This window comes from Sceloporus occidentalis, unplaced genomic scaffold (genome assembly GCF_023333645.1).
Source record: "Sceloporus occidentalis isolate IW3139 unplaced genomic scaffold, rSceOcc1.0.p SCAF_3, whole genome shotgun sequence".
NCBI classification, from domain to species: domain Eukaryota; kingdom Metazoa; phylum Chordata; class Lepidosauria; order Squamata; family Phrynosomatidae; genus Sceloporus; species Sceloporus occidentalis.
The window spans coordinates 9,508,383-9,533,484 of record NW_028316983.1 but is presented as its reverse complement, the minus strand read 5'-3'; the positions used below and the strand labels follow the sequence as shown (position 1 = coordinate 9,533,484).

The following is a 25,102-nucleotide window of genomic DNA, read 5'->3' as shown; positions in this document are numbered from 1 at the left end:
GTGGGTAATATTTAAGCCCTTTTGGGAAGCTTGAGGGGAACCTCAGGCCAAGAATCCTAAATCCTGACTCCTATCACAATCCCCATGGAAAAGCATCTTCCATTTCAGCCTGTTTGCAGAACTCTGCAGCATTTGCATTTTTCAGAGTAAAATACCAGCCACATATTACGATATCTTCCTTCTGAGGTTAAGCTGGGACAGCACTTCAAAGCATATGAATCGATCTCGCCCCTTCTCCATAATTTACGAAACTCTATCTTGGTTAATGTACCACCACCATTCAACCTTGTTAATTATTCAGTGGCAACTTAAACTCTGGCAACCGCAGCACAGTTTGGACTCTTTGCTCCGATTTCCCAAACATAAGGAAATGGGAGACGGGCATTTCCCTAAAATTCAGCACTGATCGTAATGACCTGTCCCTTCATTGGCTCCCAACTCTGTCCTGTATTTGAACAGAAGCACCCTTAAAGCTTGCCTTTAAAGGTCTCTATAGCTTTTACCCATCCAGTTTCTTCTGCCTTCATTGCCTATGATATCCCTGCTTGTAATTTTCAGTCTGGTATCTCAGCCATCCAGTGCTGACCTAGTGTCTCCTACTTTCTTAAACAAAAATGCTTGTTTGCAAACATCATCCAGTACTGGTTGAATACACCTTACCTGAAATGCTTGAGACCAGAAGTTTTTAATATTTTGGATTTTTTCAGATTTTGGAATACCTGTATTTGTATTTACATAATACACAATGCACAACTCAAGTAGTGTAGTAAGAACTGTATTAGCCAGGCTAGCGAGAGACTGATGTGAGGCTGGAGAGAGACCAAGGGTCTGTGAAATGGCAAGAATCCAAGTATAATCCTCAGCATGAATCCATGCCTCCCACCATCCTACAGATCCTTATGTCTCTCTTTAGTTGCTTCTCTCTCCAGTTTGGTGTCTCGTTTGTTCACTATTTGCATTGTGTATGAAAAGTGAGGCTGGAGAGAGACTCAGGATCTGAGAGATGAATGAGTAAAAGAGCCACAGCAATGACCTCAAAGGCAGAAGTGGGTGGCTGGAAGCAAAACATTTCAGGTTTTGGAGGCTTTTAGATTTCGGATTTCTGGATTAGGGGTGTTCAGCCTGTATTTCCTCCATAGGAGTGACATTCGTCTTCATTTTAATTTATTTTATTTTATTTATATCTCACTTTTCTCCCAAATTTTAAAAAGCCAATATGATCCTATGTTGCCTCAATAGGAGTGTAGTATCTAAATCGAGGAAAGTAAACAGCATGACTATATGCTGCTTTGGTCAGACCTCACCTGAAATACTGTGCTGAGTTCTGGGTACCACAATTCAAGAAGGGTGTAGACAAACTGGAGCATGTCCAGAAAAAAGTGATCAAAATGGTGAAAGATCTGGAAACCATGGCCTATGAGGAGTCACTTAGGGAACTGGGTATGTTTAGCCTGGAGAAGAGAAGGTTATGGGGTGACATAACAATCGTGTTTAAATATTTGTGGTGTCTCCTTCCTTAGAGGTCTTTAAACAGAGGCTGGATGGCCATCTGTCGGGGATGCTTTGATTTGGATTTCCCGCATGGCAGGGGGTTGGACTGGATGGCCTTTGCGGTCTCTTCCAACTTTATGATTATATGACATATTGAGGATGGAGCAAACTTGTTTTCTGCTCTCCAAAGACTAGGACATGAAATAATGGATTCAAACTACAGGAAAAGAAATTCCACCTAGGGTGAGGGTGGGGAAGGAGACTACCATTGAGGCTAGCCTGGGGGGCATTGTTTTGCTTAAATTCTTTGACTTGGGGGTGGGTTTCCTTAAGTCTGCCTTCTAGTAGATGGTCAGATGGGGAACAACCCAGTTATTGGGTTGCCCTCAGGTCTTAGGTAGTTTGCTCAGGGGAAGGATGAGAAGGAAGCAGAAACCATGTCCTACAAGGAATGGCTTATGAAGATGAAAATGTTTAGCCTAGAGAAGAGAAGCTTAAGGGATGACATGATAGCCATGTTTAAATATTTGAAGGGATGCCATATGGAAGGAGCAAGTTTGTTTTCTGCTGCTCCAGAGACTAGAACCCGGATATAAAGACTGAAAGTACAGAAAAGGTGATTCCACCTAAACATTAGGAAGAACTTCTTGATGGTTAGAACTGTTTGACAGTGAAGGATGCTGCCTTGGAGTGTGATGGAATTCTTTGGAGGTTTTAAAACAGAGTCTGGATGGCCATCTGTCAGGGGCACTTTGATGGTGTCTTCCTGCATGGCAAAGAGTTGGACTGGATGGTCCCTGAGGTCTCTTCCAACTCTATGATTCTAAAGCTTCATGAGTACAGCAAGAACAAGATGATGAAAAAGATTTTAAAACTCAAGTAAGGTCATATAGGGAACTACATTAGGAAGTTCCCAAGAGGACTGGTCTTCATGGCCCCTGTGACCTCTTCCAACTCTATGATTCTATGATTCAATGACTCTACAGGACTTGTCTGCACTGGTCAAGATACACAGCAGCAACCATGAGAATCATAGCCTCGGAGCTGCTCCAATCTCCCCGTTATCTGGACCTCCATTTCCATGCTGGGGCAGCTGCTGAACTGCCCAGTGCATCTGCCACTGCCACCAGTTGCTTGCTCCTGAGGTCAGAATGGGTCACCCAGCAATTTTCACATGGCTGGGCACCTTACTCTGGCCTAAGATTGAGCAGCTCAACAGGATGCCCATACAGACAGCCATCCCAACATGGAAATGAAGTTTTCTGGATTGCCATGGAAGATCCAGACTAAGAGGTATGTTTTTAAATGAATGTTAAGGTTGTTATCCCCCAGTTCTGGTGCTAGGCATGCCAGACGTCATTGGTCTAATCGCACCAGAATCAAGGTTTGGGCCGTGCATTGTCCAATCAGTACAACATCAGAACAGGGAGAAAATGGGCTTTTTGGCACAGACAAACAAAGCCATTGTCTTTCAGATAGTCTTGGCCTAAGCCATTATCTCAGGATAGCAATGGAGCATTACTGGGAGCAGAGCATGGAGAATTACTAAAGATCAGGTTTAAACTGTGACTTGTTGTCATTCCTTGTTACTTGTTGAAATGGTAACTTACGGTGGTATTTTTTATTATTATTATTATTAGCTACTCTAATGGAAAATGGATTGCACAAGGGATTTGAAGAAAAGTCTGGAAGTGGGAATCAGCCAAGAGAAAGCAGGAAACAAAAGAATGATATACATTCCCATAGGAGGTTTGGTTGGCCACCTCTCTGATATTTTTTTTCTCATCAGCAGGCAAAGACCTTTTTATGTAGGCAGGACTTTGACTCTTAACTCTTGGTGGAAGGGTTTTTTTAATGGAATGTGCTGTGCTTTAATCTTTATAGTTTAAATGTGCTTTGAATAGAATTCTACGTTAAAAAAACCCTTTTCAATAATACCATTTTAGCTGTAATTTGTTGTAAGGTACATTGGCACCAAGGCAGTAAAAGAGGTGATGTGAAATTAAGTAACTTGCTGAAATTCCCTTTTCTGTGCAACCATTAAAGGTACAGGAGCTCTCTGCAGTTTTCACTCTGGCAACCCTATGTGCTTCCTATCTAGTAAGCAGTGACCTAATAAGGTGCAAGGTTGCTATTTGCAAACACTTGTTTACTTTAATAGCTAAGTATTCATTGTTTAATGCTCAGTCCAGCACACTACTACCTGGGAGTGAGCCCAAGTGAACACACTGGGCCGTTGTTGTTGTTTTTGTGTGCCTTCAAGTCATTTCTTGAAGGGGGAGAGAGGCCTGGCCTGGAAGACAAAGAGCCCTCCTCCAACCACCATCTTGAGGGGGAGAGAGGCCAGGCCTGGAAGACAAAGAGCCCTCCTCCAACCACCATCTTGAGGGGGAGAGAGGCCTGGCCTGGAAGACAAAGAGCCCTCCTCCAACCACCATCTTGAGGGGGAGAGAGGCCTGGCCTGGAAGACAAAGAGCCCTCCTCCAACCACCATCTTGAGGGGGAGAGAGGCCTGGCCTGGAAGACAAAGAGCCCTCCTCCAACCACCATCTTGAGGGGGGGAGAGGCCAGGCCTGGAAGACAAAGAGCCCTCCTTCCAACCACCATCTTGAGGGGGAGAGAGGCCTGGCCTGGAAGACAAAAAGCCCTCCTCCAACCACCATCTTGAGGGGGAGAGAGGCCAGGCCTGGAAAACAAAGAGCCCTCCTCCAACCACCATCTTGAGGGGGAGAGAGGCCTGGCCTGGAAGACAAAGAGACCTCCTCCAACCACCATCTTGAGGGGGAGAGAGGCCTGGCCTGGATGACAAAGAGACCTCCTCCAACCACCATCTTGAGGGGGAGAGAGGCCAGGCCTGGAAGACAAAGAGCCCTCCTCCAACCACCATCTTGAGGGGGAGAGAGGCCAGGCCTGGAAGACAAAGAGCCCTCCTCCAACCACCATCTTGAGGGGGAGAGAGGCCAGGCCTGGAAGACAAAGAGCCCTCCTCCAACCACCATCTTGAGTGGGAGAGAGGCCTGGCCTGGAAGACAAAGAGCCCTCCTCCAACCACCATCTTGAGGGGGAGAGAGGCCTGGCCTGGAAGACAAAGAGCCCTCCTCCAACCACCATCTTGAGGGGGAGAGAGGCCAGGCCTGGAAGACAAAGAGCCCTCCTCCAACCACCATCTTGAGTGGGAGAGAGGCCTGGCCTGGAAGACAAAGAGCCCTCCTTCCAACCACCATCTTGAGGGGGAGAGAGGCCTGGCCTGGAAAACAAAGAGCCCTCCTCCAACCACCATCTTGAGTGGGAGAGAGGCCTGGCCTGGAAGACAAAGAGCCCTCCTTCCAACCACCATCTTGAGGGGGAGAGAGGCCTGGCCTGGAAGACAAAGAGCCCTCCTCCAACCACCATCTTGAGTGGGAGAGAGGCCTGGCCTGGAAGACAAAGAGCCCTCCTCCAACCACCATCTTGAGGGGGAGAGAGGCCTGGCCTGGAAGACAAAGAGCCCTCCTCCAACCACCATCTTGAGGGGGAGAGAGGCCAGGCCTGGAAAACAAAGAGCCCTCCTCCAACCACCATCTTGAGTGGGAGAGAGGCCTGGCCTGGAAGACAAAGAGCCCTCCTTCCAACCACCATCTTGAGGGGGAGAGAGGCCTGGCCTGGAAAACAAAGAGCCCTCCTTCCAACCACCATCTTGAGTGGGAGAGAGGCCTGGCCTGGAAAACAAAGAGCCCTCCTCCAACCACCATCTTGAGTGGGAGAGAGGCCTGGCCTGGAAGACAAAGAGCCCTCCTTCCAACCACCATCTTGAGGGGGAGAGAGGCCTGGCCTGGAAAACAAAGAGCCCTCCTTCCAACCACCATCTTGAGTGGGAGAGAGGCCTGGCCTGGAAAACAAAGAGCCCTCCTCCAACCACCATCTTGAGTGGGAGAGAGGCCTGGCCTGGAAGACAAAGAGCCCTCCTCCAACCACCATCTTGAGGGGGAGAGAGGCCAGGCCTGGAAGACAAAGAGCCCTCCTCCAACCACCATCTTGAGGGGGAGAGAGGCCAGGCCTGGAAGACAAAGAGCCCTCCTCCAACCACCATCTTGAGGGGGAGAGAGGCCAGGCCTGGAAGACAAAGAGCCCTCCTCCAACCACCATCTTGAGGGGGAGAGAGGCCAGGCCTGGAAGACAAAGAGCCCTCCTCCAACCACCATCTTGAGTGGGAGAGAGGCCTGGCCTGGAAAACAAAGAGCCCTCCTTCCAACCACCATCTTGAGGGGGAGAGAGGCCTGGCCTGGAAAACAAAGAGCCCTCCTCCAACCACCATCTTGAGTGGGAGAGAGGCCTGGCCTGGAAGACAAAGAGCCCTCCTTCCAACCACCATCTTGAGGGGGAGAGAGGCCTGGCCTGGAAGACAAAGAGCCCTCCTTCCAACCACCATCTTGAGGGGGAGAGAGGCCTGGCCTGGAAGACAAAGAGCCCTCCTTCCAACCACCATCTTGAGGGGGAGAGAGGCCTAGCCTGGAAGACAAAGAGCCCTCCTCCAACCACCATCTTGAGGGGGAGAGAGGCCTGGCCTGGAAGACAAAGAGCCCTCCTCCAACCACCATCTTGAGGGGGAGAGAGGCCTGGCCTGGAAGACAAAGAGCCCTCCTCCAACCACCATCTTGAGTGGGAGAGAGGCCTGGCCTGGAAGACAAAGAGCCCTCCTCCAACCACCATCTTGAGGGGGAGAGAGGCCTTGCAATTTTTGTATTGTGTTGCAATTTTACTGTACACCACTATGATCATTGCGGAATAGCGGTCTATAAATAAAAATTATTATTATTATTATTATTATTATTATTATTATTATTTCTGACTTATGGTAAAACATGACAAGATTTGTTCAGAAAGGGTTTACCACTGCTTTCCTCTGAGGCTGAGAAAGTGTGACTTGCCCAAGGCCATCCAGTGTGTTTCCTTGGCCAAGCTGCTAGCTGAGCTCTTCCAGAGTCCTAGTCCAACACTCAAATCACTATACCACACTGACTCACACTGGGTCTTACTTCTAAGCAAAAATGCAGAGTATTACAGCAGAGGTCTTGGATGTTGTTATACTTAAAATGGTGAACCATTCCAAGAAGTAGGGCAGACAGGATAGAAAGGTTTTGGATAAGCAAATGAAAGAGTCAAATGTGGATTGAGGGATGGGCCATCTCATCTGCATCAGGGAAGACACCCCATTTCCTCTATCCTGCCATATTCCAAAAGAATTAGCTTAGATAACAAACTGCCCAGTTTCCATTTGGAGAACAAGGAGAGCATTTTATATAATAATAATATAATAATAATATGTTTTATTTATAGACCGCTATTCCGCAATGATCATAGCGGTGTACAGTAAAAATCATAATGCAATACAAAATACAAGGTGACAAAGGAGGGAGAAGTCTCGTCCTTCAGGCAGTCCCTGATGTTGCTGGGTCTGCCTGATCGCTCCCTCTGAGGCCAAGATGACAGTTGAGGAGGGAGGGGCCTCTTCCCCCAGGCAGTCCCTGATGTTGCTGGGTCCGCCTGATGACTCCCTCTGAGGCCAAGATGACAGTTGAGGAGGTAGGGGCCTCTTCCTTCAGGCAGTCCCTGATGTTGCTGCAATTATGCATTTTGGAACTGCGAGCTGACATTGAAAAGGTTGCACTAAGCTATTTTGCAAGTCTGCATTGCCAGTCATCAAGCTGTGAATCACTTTCTGCCCATAATAAAGGTCATTATAATAATATGACAAATTGACAGGAAAGTACATAAAGTTGCATATATCATTACAATTGCTTCCCATCTCATCTGTACCCTGACCCTCAATCCATTTTGCCTAGGAATACATGCAACATGTTATATATAAAAAGACATCACACAATGAGTGCAGAGCCTCATCTTCCAAACTGAACTCCAGCATGAGCAATAGCAGATCAGAAACATTTATTTCTAAGTCTTAAAAAGCTATTAAAAGATTTAAGGAGTTTGGCACACCATTTTCCATATGACAGCATACCCTCCAATTGTCCCCATTTGGCAGGGACAGTTTCAATTAATTCTCTGTCATCCTACTTTTCAGCTGCTTTTAAAATGTCTCAATTCATCTCTCCCCTTAGCACTTTCCCTTTGTTTTCAGCTTGTTTTAATTGCAACAAACTGATTTCAAAGTGCACTCAATTATCAGGGAAGATAGGAGGGGGAAAAATCTTGTCCTTTCCAGTAAATTTGGGCAAAATCAAACTGCTGCAGTCTCTCCTAGCTTGTCTATTCATACACACACATTAATTACCATCTTGACTACACTGTAATGTTGCTTAGCCACAACTGCCCCAGTTTTCATCTGTGAAATGTTAGAGGGTATTCCTCACTTACATGTGCATATGTCACTAATAGGATTCTGCCCTATGTACCCTGTAATCCTGTTGTGTGAACACATTTAACACTGACAAATGTAGGTGTAATCTGTGCGGCAGAAATAATACAGTTTGACACCATTTTAACTACTATGGCTCCATCCTACAGAATCTGGACATTTCTAGTTTGTTGTGGCATCACAGGTCTCTGACCAAAGTAGAAATTCCACAATTCCATAGCATTGAGCTATAGCAGTTAAAGCAGTCTCAAACTGCATTAATTCTGCTTTGCAGATTAAACTTTACTTTTCATCATTTGAAATGCATTTTTTCTAGTGCTTAAAGAAGGCACCAACAGTTTTGGTGTCTCTGGAGGACAATATTCTGTCCCTGAGTCCCAATTGAGACTTTACCAATGGCCAGAAAATGAAAACAACATCCAAACCAATACTAGAAGTGTTTAAATATCCAATGTGGTTGAATGAGAGTTTCTTTAGTGAAAAAAAGTAGATTCAAATTATTTGGGGGGGGGGGGGGGAGGGAGATTCCAGATAAGCAGTAGGCACAACTTCCTGATGGTAAGCACTGTTGTTTCTCTACTAGGCACTCTGCTGTCCAAGAGGTCATTGTGCCTTTAACAAATTCACCATGAAGGTAAGTTTTCTCTTTGTCCTGGCTAAACTCTCTGCTTTTGACAAATAGTCATTGCCTCTGAGAATTCTCATTGCTGCCATCTCTTTAATGCCTAGCTATAGAATGAAGGCTAGTGTGGTGTAATGGTTGAGACATTGGACTAGGACTATAGAGACCAGGGTTTGAATGTCAGCTTGGCCATGCAAACCCACTGGGTGACCTTGGTCATGTCATACTCTCTCAGCCTTATAGAATGGCAAAGGCAATCCCCTCTGAAGAAACTTGCCAAGAAAACCCTATGATAGGGTTGTCTTAGTGTCACCATAAGTTGGAAATGACTTGAAGGCACACAACAACAACAACAACAACAACAACAACAACAACAACAACATAAAATGCTTATGTACATTCCATGATGTCTTAGAACTTCAGCCAATAGCTGGAGGGCTTACAGGCACAGCATTCAGCCTTGTATGTGTATATTTAATAATATTTACTTTAATAATATGAGAAATGTTTGGGTCAGGAGGCTTATTTGCAGCTTCTTCATCATAAATGCCATCTTTTCCTGGAAAATGGTGAAAAGGAGGGTAAAATCATACCATTTCCGAAATGATACATTTTCCAGTACAATCTCAGCATGTTTTTTCTATGGAACCCCCTGACATTTCCCACTGGCTTTCTAAAAATCTCAACAGCCCTCTTGATCTGCTGATATCTGTATAATCTTGGCTACAACCCAATGCAAATGTAAAGCCACTTAAATCAATAATCTTGAGTGTGCTTAATCCTGGATTTCGTTATGACAATTGTGTCTGGCCATCACTTCTACTTCTACTTCCCAGCAAAGTATGACATATTTTTGACTGAGGGGTTAAGAAAATGGCAACTGTGTCCTTTCCCAATTAACTTCACAGATACTCAACATCTTATACATAATATATGACAAAGCAGTCTGGTATAAAGATCAAATGAGCATCCTCTGGAAAAGAGCTCTTTAAGCATCTCAAGACTTTCCTCCCTTGTGTGCCATGAAAAAAGTCATGTCGATAAAATTCAGTTCATGCCACACCAAAGCATCCTGCATGATTGCTACCATTATCAGTTTCTGCTTTCCTACATTCCAGGATCCCCATGTACTCCACATTAAACATCAGCATTCTACAGGGAAGTCTATTTCTTTGAGGCTATTGGTGCCATTATGTAACTTTTTTTAAAAAAAAGTAGGAGTAAGCAATATGTTATTTATGGGCCATATTAGGCTCCTTGTTCAGCTCTCCAGGGTCTTACAGAACCCCCTCATCTCCCCACCATTTCTCCCTGGACATAGTTACCCTCAAAAAAGCTGCAATTGGCTATCAGAAGATTTGGGGGTGTGTGATTTGACCTGTAAATAATTACAGTGGAACCTTAATATCCACTGTGGTTTGGTTCCAGGACCCCACATTGATACCAAAATCCATGGATGCTCAAGTCCCATTATATACAATGACACAGTAAAATGGTGTCCCATATATCAAATAGCAAAATCAAGGTTCAGATCCCTACACAGTCATGTAAACCCACTAGGTAACCTTGGGCAAGTACCAGTCTCTCAGCCTCAGAGGATGACAATGTCAAACCCCTTCTTAAGAAACATGCCAAGAAAACCCTGTGATAATTTGCTTTGGGATTACCATTAAATCGGAAATGACTTGAAGGCACACAACAACAAAAGGAGCAAAATGCCTTGGTTTTCAATCAGTTTGAACGTTTTCAGCTGGTTTTGGAGTGAAAAAAATGGGATGTGGTGCTATTGGTCCTCAGAAACCATTAAAGAAGTTCCTGATGGCTGCATGCATTCCATGGGCTACACTTTTCCCACCTCTGGAAATGCCAGCTATTTTCTGTTAGATACTGATCAAGCTGTGTGCCTTTAAGTTGCTCTTGATTTGTGGTGATCCTGAAGTGAACCTGTTGGATTTTTCTTGACATGTTTCTTCAGCAGGGGTTTGCCATTGCCACCCTCTAAGGCTGAGAGAGTGTAACTTGCCCAAGATCACCCAGGGGGTTTCACAGCTGAACTGGGAATTGAACCATGTTCTCCAGAGTCACAGTTCAACACTCAAACCACTATGTCACACTGGCCCTCCTACAGCACACCATATGAAAATAGCCATCAGTTAACAGCACAAATCCTAAATCAAAATAAGCCTCTGCCTGCTGGGGGAAAGAATAGAGCTAACCTAACTTCTTCTGGGAGGGAATTCCAGACCTTGGGAGCAGCAACTGAGAAGGCCCTCTTTCACAGCCTTTCCAAATATGCCTGTGATTTTGGTAGAACTAAAACAAAGCCCTCCTCTAAGGATCTCAAAGCCCTGGCAGGCTCATAGAGAGATGTGGTGTTTCAGATAGTCTGGAACTAAGCCACTGAGAAATAGCTTTTTGGTCTTGAAGCAGCAAGACAACCCAAACAATGAGCTTGGACTGAGACACTAGTTCAGAGTCAGGAGCTCATATAGTCATGAAGAAGCCCAGCCCCCTCTGACATTCAGGAATATACAGTGTACCCACATCATATGCAGGCACCTTTTATGCAGCTTCCAGCTTAAACTGAAAGCCCCGCACCATTTAATGAATGGCACGTGTGCCCACGGCACTCATGCCGCCACGCCACCACATGCACAAGCCCCATTATCCTCAATGGGAATCAAACATAGGTGAAACTTGCCTTACGTCGTGGGGTCTGGAACAGATCCCCGCATAAGGCAAGGGACCACTGTACAATTAAAGCATTCATGACAGATAGCCATCTGACCTCTCCTTAAAAAAGGAGGCTCCACCACCCTCCAAGTCAGCATAGTCCACTGTCGAACAGCTCCTGCCATCAGGAAGTTCTTCCTAATGTTTTGGTGGAATCTCTTTTCCTGTAGTTTGAATCCACTGCTCCACGTTTTAGGGCCTGTACAGACTAGCAAAAAGTGCCAGCCTGTGGGCGGGTCGAGGGCTGAGCGTTTGCTGCTGGCAGGGCATCATTCTGGCACACACCAGTCTACACGGTGCTTGCCATGATGATGCACATCTGGTGCAGCATGGAAGAGGCGTCACCATGGCGTGCTGGCATGCCTGTGATGCCCCTTCCAGGGAGCAAGAAGAAGCCACTTTTCACAGCTTTGTTTTGCTCTCTCCAGAAGCCACAGAGTGCGGTTGCCAATCTGAGGCAAAAAGGGGCTTGTGTTTAGCCACCCATCTGTACAGCCCCTTACTCTCTGGAGCAGCAGAATAACAGCTTGCTCTATCCTCAATATAACATCCTTTCAAAACATCTTCACTTTCTGTTCTCTAGGCTGAACATATCCAGCTCCCTAGGCCTCCCTTCATAAGATATGGTTCCGGGTCCTTTTACCATTTTGGTCACCCTTCTCTGGACACACTCCAACCTGTCAACATCCTTCTAGAATTGTAGTACTCAGAACTGGACACAATATTGCATAGGAAGTTTGACCAAAACAGAATAGAGTGGTACTATTACTTCCCTCAACCTAGACACCATACTGCTATCGACACAGCTTTCAATTGCAAATGGCTTTGTTTAGCTTCCATATCACACTGTTGGATCATATTCAGCTTGTGGTTTACTGACTCCTAGATCCTTTTCTCACATACTGTAGTCAAACGAGGTGTTACCCATCCTATACCATGGGTCAGTTCCCCAGTACAAGACTCATCATGTCGTATGGTACCCAGGCAGGGGCGATTGCTGGGCTCTTCTAGAATATCTTCATATTATCAACATAACATATTATGGCCACATAAACCCAAAAACCCACAACAAAAACTATGGATCCCTGCCATGAAAACCTTTGACTTCACAAATTGCTATGCTGTTACTGTGTGGATAGTGAAGCCACTGTTTAATTTATGACCACTCCTTCTGCACTGCTTTGGGTTATACATGAGCTATCCAGGTGCTGGATCTATTGCTAGTTTAATTTCAGCTCCCAGGCATCTGATATACAACCCAGCGCAGCTAGGGGATGTGTCCCTGTAAAACCAATTCCCCACTCCCACACTGCTGAAAACACTGCCTGCTTCTAGGAGTGTAAAGCTGGGGGTGGGGAGAGAAGGATCCATGGGGAACTATGAAAGGGGAAAACATTCATCACCACCACTATAACCCTGCCCCCATGGTTACTTCTAGCTTTAGTAACTTTCCTCCAATGTGCATCTGAATGTGCACTGGCCCATATGAACTCCCAACAAGGCAAGGAGTCCTCTGCTGGCCCTTGCCCTTGCTAGTAATAACCAAAAACCAAGACGTGGGTAAGAAATTAATTTTTCTTATGCACACTTTAAGGGATGCTATCCTCAGAAGCAACTACGTTTTAGCATTCATTATTCATCACTTGATTACTGTACACTCTGAAAATATCAATATGTACACTGCAATTTTGGATCAGACTATTTGGCCCAATGTTTTTTCTCCAACCAGCAACATCCTCCAGGGAAATCTCAGTTAGATCATTACTGCATGTTCCCTAAAGTTCAGCCTTTGTAAGTAGAGGTTCTACTAAGCTATGATGACTAATAGCCATGGCTAGATTCATCTGCCATTGAATTGTCACGCCTCTCTTTTTTTTTAAAAAAAAAAGTCACTACATCACATTCATTATACAAAGCCATAGAGCAAGGCCAGAAAATCTGTGGCCCACAGGCCAGATGTGCCCATAAGTGTCTTTTTTAACTGGTCTGCAAGAATCTTTTGGCTACTATCACCAATCAGTGGTCAGAAAAAAGAGGATATTTCAGATTGCATATTCTGCATCAGACTGAGCTGTGTTTTGCAGCCATAAAAGCTTTTGCTTGAAATGGATCTGTGCTTTGCAACCATGCTACAATATGTGGAACAGAACTGTGATTTTCAGCTAAGAGAGACATTACACTTGAGTAGATATGCCTAGAACTGAACTGTGGTTTGAATGCTTGGCTGGAAAATTACCAAAGTGCTAAGTATTGCATCTAAGTCTGCCAACTTTGCTTTGGACCTGCCTACACTCTTCTTGGCTTTGCTCCCTCTCCTGTAGATTTGTTCCATCTCAAAACCAGGTTACTGGTATCTCTAATCACTTTTGCTACTCACCACTATTTCATTCAGAACTGGAGTATTTTTGTTGTTCTATCCCACAGGTCAGCAAAGGGAATTCCATGGGCCACAGGACTTCCCTAGCACCGCCAAAATGTGACAGCATAGGATGCCACCCCATTGTGGCAATCAGGAAAAAAATCCCTTTAAACCAGGAGGAAACAAGTTTTATGCTTTGCTTCTTTTTATGTTTTTTCCCCTCTAGTTTGCTCTTTAAATTTGGTAGTAGAATTTGCTACCATATTTCACCAACATGGCAGCAAAGTTGCATAGCTCAGATCAGGTCTCTAATGGAAAGAACTGGCTCTCAAATAAATAAAATTGTCCACCCCTTGGTCTGTCTCATCCCAGAGAGGTGGAAACTTTGGGCTAGGTCAAGCATATTTTGTTTTTTCTGCAATAAAAGCTAGCAACATGCTTGCTCCCCTTACATACAAAACTAAAGATTGCTTAAAGATCCTATCTAGTCTTGGAAGCTAAGCAAGGTCAACTCTGGTTAGTATTTGGATGGGAGACCGCTAACAAATACAAGATGCTCTAGGTTATATTTCAGAGGAAGGAACTTAGGCAAAACCACATTGCCTGAGAAAAACTCTATGAAATTCATGGAGTTGCCAGAAGTCAACAAGTGTAAATTTACAGCGCTTTATAAATAAAAGTTAATAATAATAATAATAATAATAAGTGAACTGAAGGTATTTCTTCCTATTTATAATAATTTATGTCCATCAAGGAGATCTAGCCAACAAACATGCTCTATTTCATATTTTTATCCTCACAGTAATCCTATTAGGTAGGTTAGTGTTACGGGTCCAATTGCTCAGTCAATTTCTTGTGCAAGCACAGGTCTGCACCTGAGTCTCTGTAGTTGTAATCCAGTTCTCTAACACATATCAAACCCTGGTACTCATTTTGATACTCCAGTTCTTAGAGCTCTGGATTTGTGAATATCTCCATGCAAACAGAAGGGTCAAAGTGAGGCTGTTCATGTGCACATTCAAATTTAGAACAACCAGAATCTAGAAACTCCCAGAATCCCTTAGCTAGCATGGCCCTTAGCTATGCTCTGTGGTGTTACTAGGAGTTGCAGGGATGTGATGCGCACCAGGTGACACCCTTAGTGGGAGTGATACCACTGCTCCTCCAGCATCTGCCTTTTGGTAGAAATAGGCTGTGGCATTTGCTGTGTCCCTTTAAAACACTGAAGAGATGGGGTGAGGCTCAGTGGGAGAAGAAAGGAGAGGCCCCAGAGTTTTTTAAATTAAATTTTAAATTTTATTTTTAAAAATAATTTTTAAACATTTTTTTTAAAAAAATCTTTTAAATTTTTCTTTAAAAACATCTTTTACCAAATTTTCACTTCAACCACATGAAACTATGTACATGCAAATACATTCAGGCTGTGCATATGCTATTGTAATTGAAAGGTATAATTTTAATTCTGCTAGTTGTTTTACATCACACCTATTGACATTTCATTCAGTGATATACAGGAATTATGATTTATGAGAAACATTAGTACAAAAAAAAAATTACTAGGGATTCTGTAATAAGGGAGGCAGTCAATTGGGGGGGGGGGGGGCAGGTGACACCATGAGTTACCACACTGGGTGACACCAATTCTAGTGATGCCACTGGCCATGCTGGCTGGAGATTCTGGGAGTTGTAGTCTGAAAAGTAACATTTCCAAGCACCCCCTCCTTCCCTCATTCTCTCTCTCTCTCTCTCTCTCTCTCTCTCTCTCTCTCTCTCTCTCTCTCACACACACACACACACACACACACACACACACACACACAATTTGTTTCAGCTCTACTTACAACATCTATAAGCTGTGCAATGGACAATCCAAACCGCACAATGACCACATCAGAAATGTTTGCAACCGGCCGAGACCACTTGTTATATCCAACGAAGAGTTTCTTCAGGAGACGTTCCTCAGCATGGGCTCGAGATTCTACATGGCTGAAGGCTGCAAGGAAAGCAGATCTGGTTTTAAAAGAGAGTCCTACCTTGTTCCAATTATTCTTCCCGATCTTCTCTCTTCCTACATTCCTACTCGCACTCTCCGCTCTGGTAGCCAAAGTCTCCTCTCTCAACCTAGGATTTTCTCTGCCCCATCCCGGATCCGTCCCTTCTCTCTTGCTGCCCCTTATTCCTGGAACCTTCTTCCTCTGCATGCACGGCTCATCACTTCCCTAACCAGCTTTAAGACAGAGCTGAAAACCATATTGTTTAGGGAAGCGTTCTCAGGGAATTTGTGATTGTCATCTGGCTGTCTGACACTATTTGATGTGATGTGATTTGTTTGATATTTGATGTTTTTAATCTGTTTTTTTTTCTTTTTTCTATATGGTAATTTTATCTATTCATCTTTTAATTGTTATTATCTTAGAATGTGCGCCTTGGGCAGGCTTTTATTTACTCCTAATTTTACCGACTTTGTACAGCGCTGTGTATAATTACAGCGCTATAGAAATAAAGTTTAATAATAAATAATAATTCCCATTCATGGATTATTCCCCATTTCAGAATGCTCTCTCCAGATGTCACATACCTTAAGCACCTCACAACAATCTTATATGATAGGCTAGACTGATTATTCCTGAATAGCAATCTGAAAATGGATTCCCCCACCCCCTCATCCAATGGAAGCCAGTGGCTCCCCTAGGTCTGTGCAGGTATCTCTGTATTAAGGGGCTTGACAGACGGGCAGCTCTGTGCCACCAGTCTTTGCCCTGAGTAGGTGCTGCAGCAGCCGCACGCTGCAGCACCAACAGCACCAACAGGAAAGGGCACCGCCATGATGCCACTTCCTGCCAGCGACATCTTGATGCTGCATGGCGCTTGCATCATCATGGTGGCCCCCGTGTGGACAGGGGGCCACAATGGTGGCACTGCCATTACGTATTAGGGTTCAGGAGCGTGCAGTTGCTGAGCACTCCCGAACCCTAATTTTGGCCTGAGGACGGGGCTTTCCGCCCATCTGTACCAGGCCTTTGTCTAACACTTCATCAGTCGTCCCCCCCCCCCCCCCCTGTATATTTTCATATTAATCCTGGACTGTTGATGCTTCAGGTTGTTGTGTTTTTCAGCCCCACTTCTTCTGTGACCTTTTTCCGGATACAAAGAAGAAATTGCATGTGTGAAAAGGCTGCATTTTAAAAGGATTACATGGAGATGTTCTCTGTGTTGTCAGACCTCTGATGGCCCTGATGTTCAGTGAACTAGTTGATAAGGGAGCTCTCCATCTAGGGGTGACTTTGGGTGCATCTACACTATAAAAATAATGCAGCTTGACACCACTTTAACTGCCATGGCTCCATCCTATACAATCCTGGGATTTGTAATTTTGTGTAGCAGCAGCAGAGAAAACTGAAGACCTTGTAAAACTGTAAATCCCAAGATTCCAATATGCTGGCACTACAGCACTAAAGGTGGTGTCCAACTGCATTATTTCCACAGTGTAGATGGACACTTTATCATGGTTCACTCATGCATGTATACTGATTGCATCAACAAGTAGTGTCTCGTATGTGTGAACCACACAATTTGGAGGATGTGAGTAGGGCATAGGCAAATGGTTTTACTCAAAAAAATCTGAATCATGTTGAGGGCCAGCTAGTCTGGAAAGAGTTGAAATGCTTTTAATTATCCCCTAAAGTTCGATTCTAGTCATATCCCAAGGGGTGATTTTTTTCCCTAGTGCTTCTTGATGTTACCAAGAGATGATGTAAAAGTGAACTAATAGCACATGACATGGTACACCCTTTTCTGGACCAAATCACTTCAGTCTGTAGAGGGAGTTGCACATCTGAATTCTCTGCCTCATAAAAACATACCCTGCAAAAGGCAAACTAGCTAAACCTGTTTAAGCTGCGTGTGTTCTACAGGCAAGGCACGATTTCACATGGGAAAACAATCAGACACAGGATCTCCCACCTTAGCCAGAAGTCAAAAGGGCACATGGACTGCCATTATTCTAGCTACATGCAGTGAATTACAGCCACCCACGTCAGCAAAATGCAGCCTTGAGAATCGAGCCTGGTGGCTAATTCATATAGCTGATTTGTTCCCACATAATGAAGAAATATCCCAAAGGCAACAGATCCTGTCTGATCTTGGAAGTTAAGCAGGATCAACCTTGGCTAGTACTTGGATGGGAGATCACCAGGTGCAGTAGCATAAAATTGAGAGGAAGGAACTGGCATAACCACCTCTAAGTATTCCTAAGACAACTCTACGAAATTCAACCATAAATCAACAGGGAACTTGAAGGCATGTGTGTGCATGCACACATACACAGTGGGGAAAACAATAAAATAACATAAGCTGCATCCACACTGCAGAAATAATGCAGTTTGACACCACTTTAACTGCCATGGCTCAATGCTATGGAAATCTGGGAATTGTAGTTTTGTGAGACATTTAGCCTTCTCTGTCAGAGAGCTCTGAGGCCACAACAAACTACAGTTCCCAGATTTCTATAGCACTGAGCCATGGCAGTTAAAGTGGTGTCAAACTGCATTATTTCTGCAATGTGGATGCAGCCCTAGTTAGCATGTTGAGAAGCACTTTTTAGAAGGACAAAAATAAATTGCACCTAACAAATAGTACCAAATATAACTTTAAAAATGAACAATAATAATAAAAGAGCATATATAGATTAACTACTACTAATATAATGCACTAAAATTACACAAACCAAAAAAATCAAGAAACTAGTTAACAATTATATAATCATATACAAAAAGTAACAGTGTACTTGTTTGATTGTTTTGTGTAACTTATTATTATTATTAAACTTTATTTCTAAAGTGCTGTAATTATACACAGCGCTGTACAAAGTATATTATATATTATTAATAGCTACTCTATGTATGTTCTTTACTTTTTTGTTCATTTTTCATATTATATTTGCTACTTTGTATGGTTTCCCCAGGGTTTGTTAAGCATAGTTTTCTTTTCGAGACTCTCCTGTGTTTCTTTTTGTGTCAAAAATAAATTGCAACACATTTGACTTTGGAGGGTATTTTGTCCCCCCCCCCCAAAAAAAAAAAAATGATGCAAGGTTGTGACCCAGGTTAATGTGCCACATTGATCCATCCCTTGGGGGAAATCCATGCAGAAAGCTTATTTAACATGCCAGAATGCCAGCTCAGCACCTCAAAACATGGATTTGGGAATCACCTGATTGAAACAGGCTTCAGATTTGTGTTTCCCTGTGTGTTCATAAACATGCAAATCAGCAAACTACAAGATATATGTTTCTTCTCCCTGCCCCGGTTTAATGTGGGTCAGTGTGGAGAGATGCATACTTCCACCAGACTGTAGACTGCACTTTTACATGGATATAGTAGGAAACTATTCCCATTGAATTAACTAGAACATCTCCTATTGTCATTTTTGTCAATGCTGTTGCAAATGACTAGAAAACAGGTGTATGTCTGGATGTGGGAAGTGCCAGCAGTGATCATAAGAGATTCTTTAAATGTCCTTTGGAATTTTTTCATATTGATATGTGGCCCAAGAAAGGTTTCTTTAGCCTGTCACCAAGTCAAAAGATATACATTTTGTTTTACTCGTATATCCAACATCTCTTGGATTAAGATAAGAAGAATCCAAAACTGATGGAAGGATCTTCACAGTTTGGGACTTCTTCTGTGAGCGTGGTGGTTTTGCACAGAGACCAGCATTTCCTGAGCAGAAAATAATGTTTCTGTGCAGAAATATTATACTGTGCACAGAAAAACAAACTGTTTCCTCTGGAAACAGTGCTGGGATTGATTGTTTATTCTGAACAAAAATCATACATGGTTGATCTGCATAGAAAAGAGAATTTTCTGCTCAAGGCAACTATTTGTGAGGTTTTTGGAGACTTCCTTGCACTGGGAAGAAAATTGCTGAAATTACTCATAGTTTCCTTTGAGAAGAACTTAGAATGCATCCACACTGCAAAATAATGCAGCTTCACACCACTTTAACGATCATGCCCCATCCTACAGAATCCTGGGATTTGCACTTGTGAGACACCAGCACCCTTTAACAGTGAAGGCTAAAGACCTTGTAAAACTACAAATCCTAGGATGGAGCTTAAGCACTTAAAGTAGTATCAAACTGCATTATTTCTACATTATAGATGTACCCCCAGTGAAAAATAACATCCCTATTAGGCTGTAAGAGATCCCTGAGTACCAGCTTTGCCATATATTTCTTCTGTGGCATTAGCAAAGACCCTGTCTCCTAGCTTCATCTCTCCAGTCCATAAAACTGAAATGACTGCCAGCCTACCTTGCAAGACTGCTCAGATTTCAATTTTTTTTTCTCCCCCACTTTAAGCAAACTTGAGAGAACATTCTGCAAGAGTATGATCAAGCATTTGGAGAATGAGAGTGTTATAAAAGGAATACATATTCATGGGGGATTGTCCAGTAGAGGAGGCCAGGGGTGGGATTTGCAGTGCTAGAATTCCTTTGAACTGATCCACCTTGACCAGTTCTTCTCCTCAAGCATTTATTTCAAGAATATAAAGTCACCTCTCAAGTGAGACTTAAGGAAAGGCCATGGACTTCGTTCTAAGCAATGACCTGAAAAGTTTGAGGAGGCTGCAGAACCATTATGGCAATTCTCAAGAGTGCATCTTAGGTTATTTTGGTGATGTGGGGAATAAATAAGTAAAGCTCAGTGTTGCCTTGCTGAGAAACAAACCAAGAAAAAGCATTTGCACTTGGTAGCCTTCCAAAGACAGGGGTGGGGGGTGAGGATGTAAAAATGCCATCACACAATCATCACAGTCCAATTCTACACATGTCTACTCATAAGTATGTTCCACTGTTTTCAACAGGGCTTAACTTAGGCATCATAACATTGTCACCTAAGCTGCTTACAATAGAAACTGACTGTATTGAGTCCTATGAGAATGCTCTAGAGTAAGCAGGCTGAGCATCACTATGGCTCACACTATTGCATCCAGCAGTCAACCTTTTCATGCTTTAGCCTGCCTAGGATTATATTATCTTCTTTTTTTTAAAGACGTTAATGGAATGGTTAAGGCAGAGCTTGTTTTATGTTTGGGAGACTCAGTAAAACACTTTTAACAGGAAAAGACCCAGGGGTAGGGAGCGAGATGGGGAGAAAGAGAGATCATCAGCATCTCAAGGCTTACTAATATTTTAAACTGAGTCAGACCTAACCTGTTCCAAGTGTCAAATTATTCCTCACAAAACCAGGAGTGCAAATTAAAGGATGGAATTAGCATTAACTGTTGCTTGTTGGTGACTCCCCTGATTCAATGATTTATTCACTCATTTATTTATAAACTATATGCATTTGTTGCATGCTTTTCAAGGTACCCCCCACCCTCAGGTGACTAACTAAACTGCCACTTATCTGGCAATTGGGATTTCAAAATGCATAAAAATGATGCAAGTAAGCTTACAACAATCCAGCAAGGCAGGACAAAACTACTGCTTCTATATAGCTGAACTTAAGGAGGGGGAGCTGAGGCTTGTTGCTTAACAATTCTTTTGGCCAAAGTGAGATTGCCCAGTTTATACCTCCCAGCCACTGTGGTCATCTAAACTGTGAGCAAAGGCAGTCCTCTGCTTTCATAAAATGCCTTCTGAACTGGGTAACCAGCCACCTCATCCCAGAGGTGCAGCAGCTGACTGTGCTTATGCAATTGCAAGAGAAGTGTACTCTGCACATGCTCAAAAGCAGGGCAGTTTTTCATACTTGGTGGGTTCACAGAAAAAAAATAAACACAGTCCAAAACCATTCTCCATAAAGAGAGGAAGAGCAAGCTGTTGAGCAAAACGACTCTATAAAGTTATAGCCAGAGGGACTAATAATCAAAATCATGGTTTGAGATTTCTTGCAAAGAGGAGGAAATGCTTCCTCCTTCTGAATCTCACTTTGTGTGAGGTTTTATGCCAGTAGCTCTTGGAGGTCCAAATGGGGGGAAAGGAGTAGCTCACCCCACCATTTCAGAATGAGGTGTCCCATCTCCTACTCAGACCCTGGTGTTCACCCAGGGATGAAATGAAGCCAGGGCAAAAGTAGGTTTCCTAAAGACAACCCATTTCAATGATGGAATGGATGAAAAATATCAGAGAAGCCAAGGAACGGATCATAACTAAGGGGTCCTGAGTATATGTTTTGCAACCTCCTAAAGGTCCTAGGGCTCTTTTCCAGTTAAAGCACCATTCCTCAACCTTTGACACTCAAGACATTTCAAACTTCAGCATCCAGAAGTCCTAGGGCAGAGGGGCCAATGTTCAGGGCTTCTGAGAGCTGAAGTCCCAAACACTTGGTGGACCCATGGGGTGAGAACCAATGAGTTGGTCAGGTATCAAGGGATGGAAAAGACTATTCTCTCTTTCTATTAGAGACCTTTACCAATGCCACAGAAGAAATCCATGGGACTCCACACAGAGCCAAATAAAACGCAGCAGTGTCAAGGCTCTGTGGACAAATGAGCTTGGCGTAACACAGCTTCTGGTGTAACCTCCTTGCAACTCAGATCCAGTTCTCCTTGTGAAGTTCACTGGACGACCTTGCTCTGCCCGCAACCTAACCTACCTCCAAAGTGGTAGAATTCAAAGAGATAGCCAGGTTAGTCTGTATGAATCAGTATGTAGAGAAACAGAATCTGTATGTAGAGAGATAGTGTAGCACCTTTGAGACTCACTGAAATGCTGCCAACTTCTTAATTTCGGTGAGTCTCAAAGGGGCTATAAGATCTCTCCACATCCTACCTCAAAAGGTTGTTGTGAGGAAGACACAGCTGTGTCCCAGGCAGAAGGGCCCACGTGCCAATATAGCAAGTTACATTTGGAGCAACATGGTGACGGAGGGAACCTCCAGCTTCTATTTAGCCTTGCTTCTCAAGGCATGACTTTGGCTGGGGCCAGGTGCCCTCTCTGGACCTGAAGTCTACGAAAGCTCATGCTGCCAATTTCTTTCTTTCACTTAGTCCCAAAAGTGCTACCGGATCTCTCTAAGGCTGCATTCACACTGGAGAAATAACCTGGTTTGGCACCAAGAGCTCCGCTCTGGGCCTCACAGCAAACTCCAACTCCCACTTCAGCCAGGGCAGTTAAAGTGGTGCCAAACCAGATCATTTCTTCAGTGTGGGTGCAGCCCTTGATACCCCAAGGATTATTGTTATCAATATTGGGAGTTTCTTGGAAGGAAGGAGGTGGAAGGGAAAGAAGAGGGCCACTGATCCTGTGCCAAGGTGTCACCTTCTCCTTCTCTGGGGAAAAATAAAATAAAATCTGAATCCATTTAGAATTAGATCTCAAAGGGAAAAGCAAGGGATGCTCTTCAGGCGACGATCTAAGGATGGGGAAAGCAGAGGATTGTTTGAAGGGGAAAGAAGGGACCATTGCTGCAAAGCGGGGCTTCTTTTCTTATTTGGGCTGCGTGGGAGTGAACCAGGCGAGGGAAAGGGGGAAAATGTGAAACTTACCAGGGAAGAAGTTTGCGCAGAGGAGGACGAGGAGCTGCTCTTGCAAGGCGAGGAATCCCATTGCGGAGCACCAAAAGCCCACCTTCCTGGGAGGAGGATGCGCGGAGGGGAAAGATCAACGCGGGGAGCCCTTAAGCATCCCCTTGGTCCTCCTCAGCCTCTTCCCTTGGTCCCGATCCATCCTTTCCCCTGCTCCTTCCACCTCCTGGGAGCTCTCTGCCTTCCCCACGCCAAGAAGGTTTTTCAAAAATTCAACTCAAAAAGAAAGAAAAGGCTAGAGGGGAAAAAGAGAGAGAGAGAGAGAGAGAGAGAGAGAGAGAGAAAAGGATGGATGGATGGAAATATCCCCCTCAAACCGAGCTCAGGAAGATGCTAGTCCGCTTTGATCTTCAAGGTGGGACCTTTTTGCCTGGACTTCCCTGAGATGCTCAGAGAAGAATCAGCATCGTTTTCTAAACTCTGTGGGGACTGGGTCTTCTCCGCAGCCAGGCTTCTGCCTCTCCGTCTTTGCCTGTCCTGCTCCGCCTTGGATCTGGCTCCGCTGAGTTTCCTAAGCGCTGCTTGCCTCCCTCCTTTCTCTCCCTCCTTCTTCTCTGCCTCTCTCCTTTTCTCTCTCTCTCTTTGGCCACAGCGAGGTGGTGCTTCTGGCGCCCCCCTTGAAAGGCTCTGCGATCCCATCGAAAGGAGGAGGAGGGGGCAATAGTAGGCCCACTGATGGGGGAGATGCGTGAAGCCCTCCTGCAGATGGAGGTGGGCTTCATGCATCTCCTGGGGAGGGAGCAAGCCACCCTCCCCCCCCTCTTCTTCTGGGGACACAAGGGGAGATCCCACCCCACATCAATCCCCAAAAGAAAGAACCCAGGGTCACACAGTGTGTGTGTGTGTATACACTCATCCCTCCATATTTGCTGCTTTGATATTTGCAGATTTGATTATTCACCAATTTGATTAATACATTCCCTCTAGGAAGATCTAGGTCCTCCAGTGCAACTCTATGGTCAACTGTACCTAAAAGTTGCATCAAAAGACCTAGAGATTCCTAGAAAGAATGCTTTACTAGGCATTTGTAGCTCCTCCAGCGAAGTTCTATGGTCAGTGCCTGTCGAACATTAACCACAGAGTTGCTCTGGAGGATCTAGAGAGTCCTACAGACGTGACTTCTCAGGTAAAAACATGGTGTTTTTGTTATTTGTGATTTTCCCATAGTCACGGGGGTCTTGTGCCCCTAACCCTAGCGAATATGGAGGAACGTGTGTGTGTGTGTGTGTGTGTGTGTGTGTGTGTCCCATTCACTTCACTTCCATGCCAGCATGAAATCAAGAACCAGCCTAGGCAAATGAAAACCACCCCGGTGAGGAGGATTTCCCAGCAGACAATGGATCATTAAGTAAATGGACCCCCTGTAGGCCTTGCCATTCAACAACAGAACAATACACAGATTAACATGTAAATCATCTCCTCTCAACCAACAGTATATATACCCACTCTCTTCCATGCCAGCATTCTCTGAAGATGCCAGCCACAACTGCTGGTGAAACGTCAGGAATAAACTCTTCTAGAACACAGCCTCACAGCCCAAAAAAACCCACAAAAAACTAGGGATGCCAGCCGTGAAAGCCTCCAACTTCACATGAGAAAGAACAATCCTAGAACAAGGAAAGTGCTATACTGTTAGTCCTCTTTGACCACATCATGAGAAGGCATGATTCATTAAAGATAATAATGCTAGGCAATACAGAAGGCAGCATAAAGAGAGGGATCATACAATCACAGAGTTGGAAGAGACCCTAAGGGCCTTCCAGTCCAATCTCATTCTTGCCATGCTGGAAGACATAATCAAAGCCCTCCCAGAAGTTGGCCATCCAGCCTCTGTCTAAAGAATAAATAAATAAATAAAACTTTTATTTATGTCCCGCTTTTCTGTTACAAGACAATCAAAGCGGCTCACAACATATTAAAATCCACATTTACAAAATTATGTCCCGAATTCCCCCCCTTAAAACAGGATTAAACATGTACAATTAAAATATCTATTAAAACACACACACA

The 25,102-nt window shown here is 44.2% G+C and overlaps 1 protein-coding gene across 1 annotated transcript in view; it reads right to left on the bottom strand.

Moving 5' to 3' along the window:
* The window catches only part of CHRNA4 (cholinergic receptor nicotinic alpha 4 subunit), a 120,591-nt gene extending 97,317 nt beyond the window's left edge, over positions 1 to 23,274 (bottom strand). The window contains exons 1-2 of the mRNA XM_089513624.1: positions 23,054 to 23,274; positions 15,402 to 15,553 (exon numbers count right to left, since the gene is read on the bottom strand). Coding sequence (XP_089369750.1) covers positions 15,402 to 15,553; positions 23,054 to 23,114 — 213 coding nt within the window. The 5' untranslated portion in view covers positions 23,115 to 23,274. The remainder of the gene's footprint in view (positions 1 to 15,401; positions 15,554 to 23,053) is intronic.
* Between the last annotated feature and the right edge of the window lie 1,828 nt (positions 23,275 to 25,102).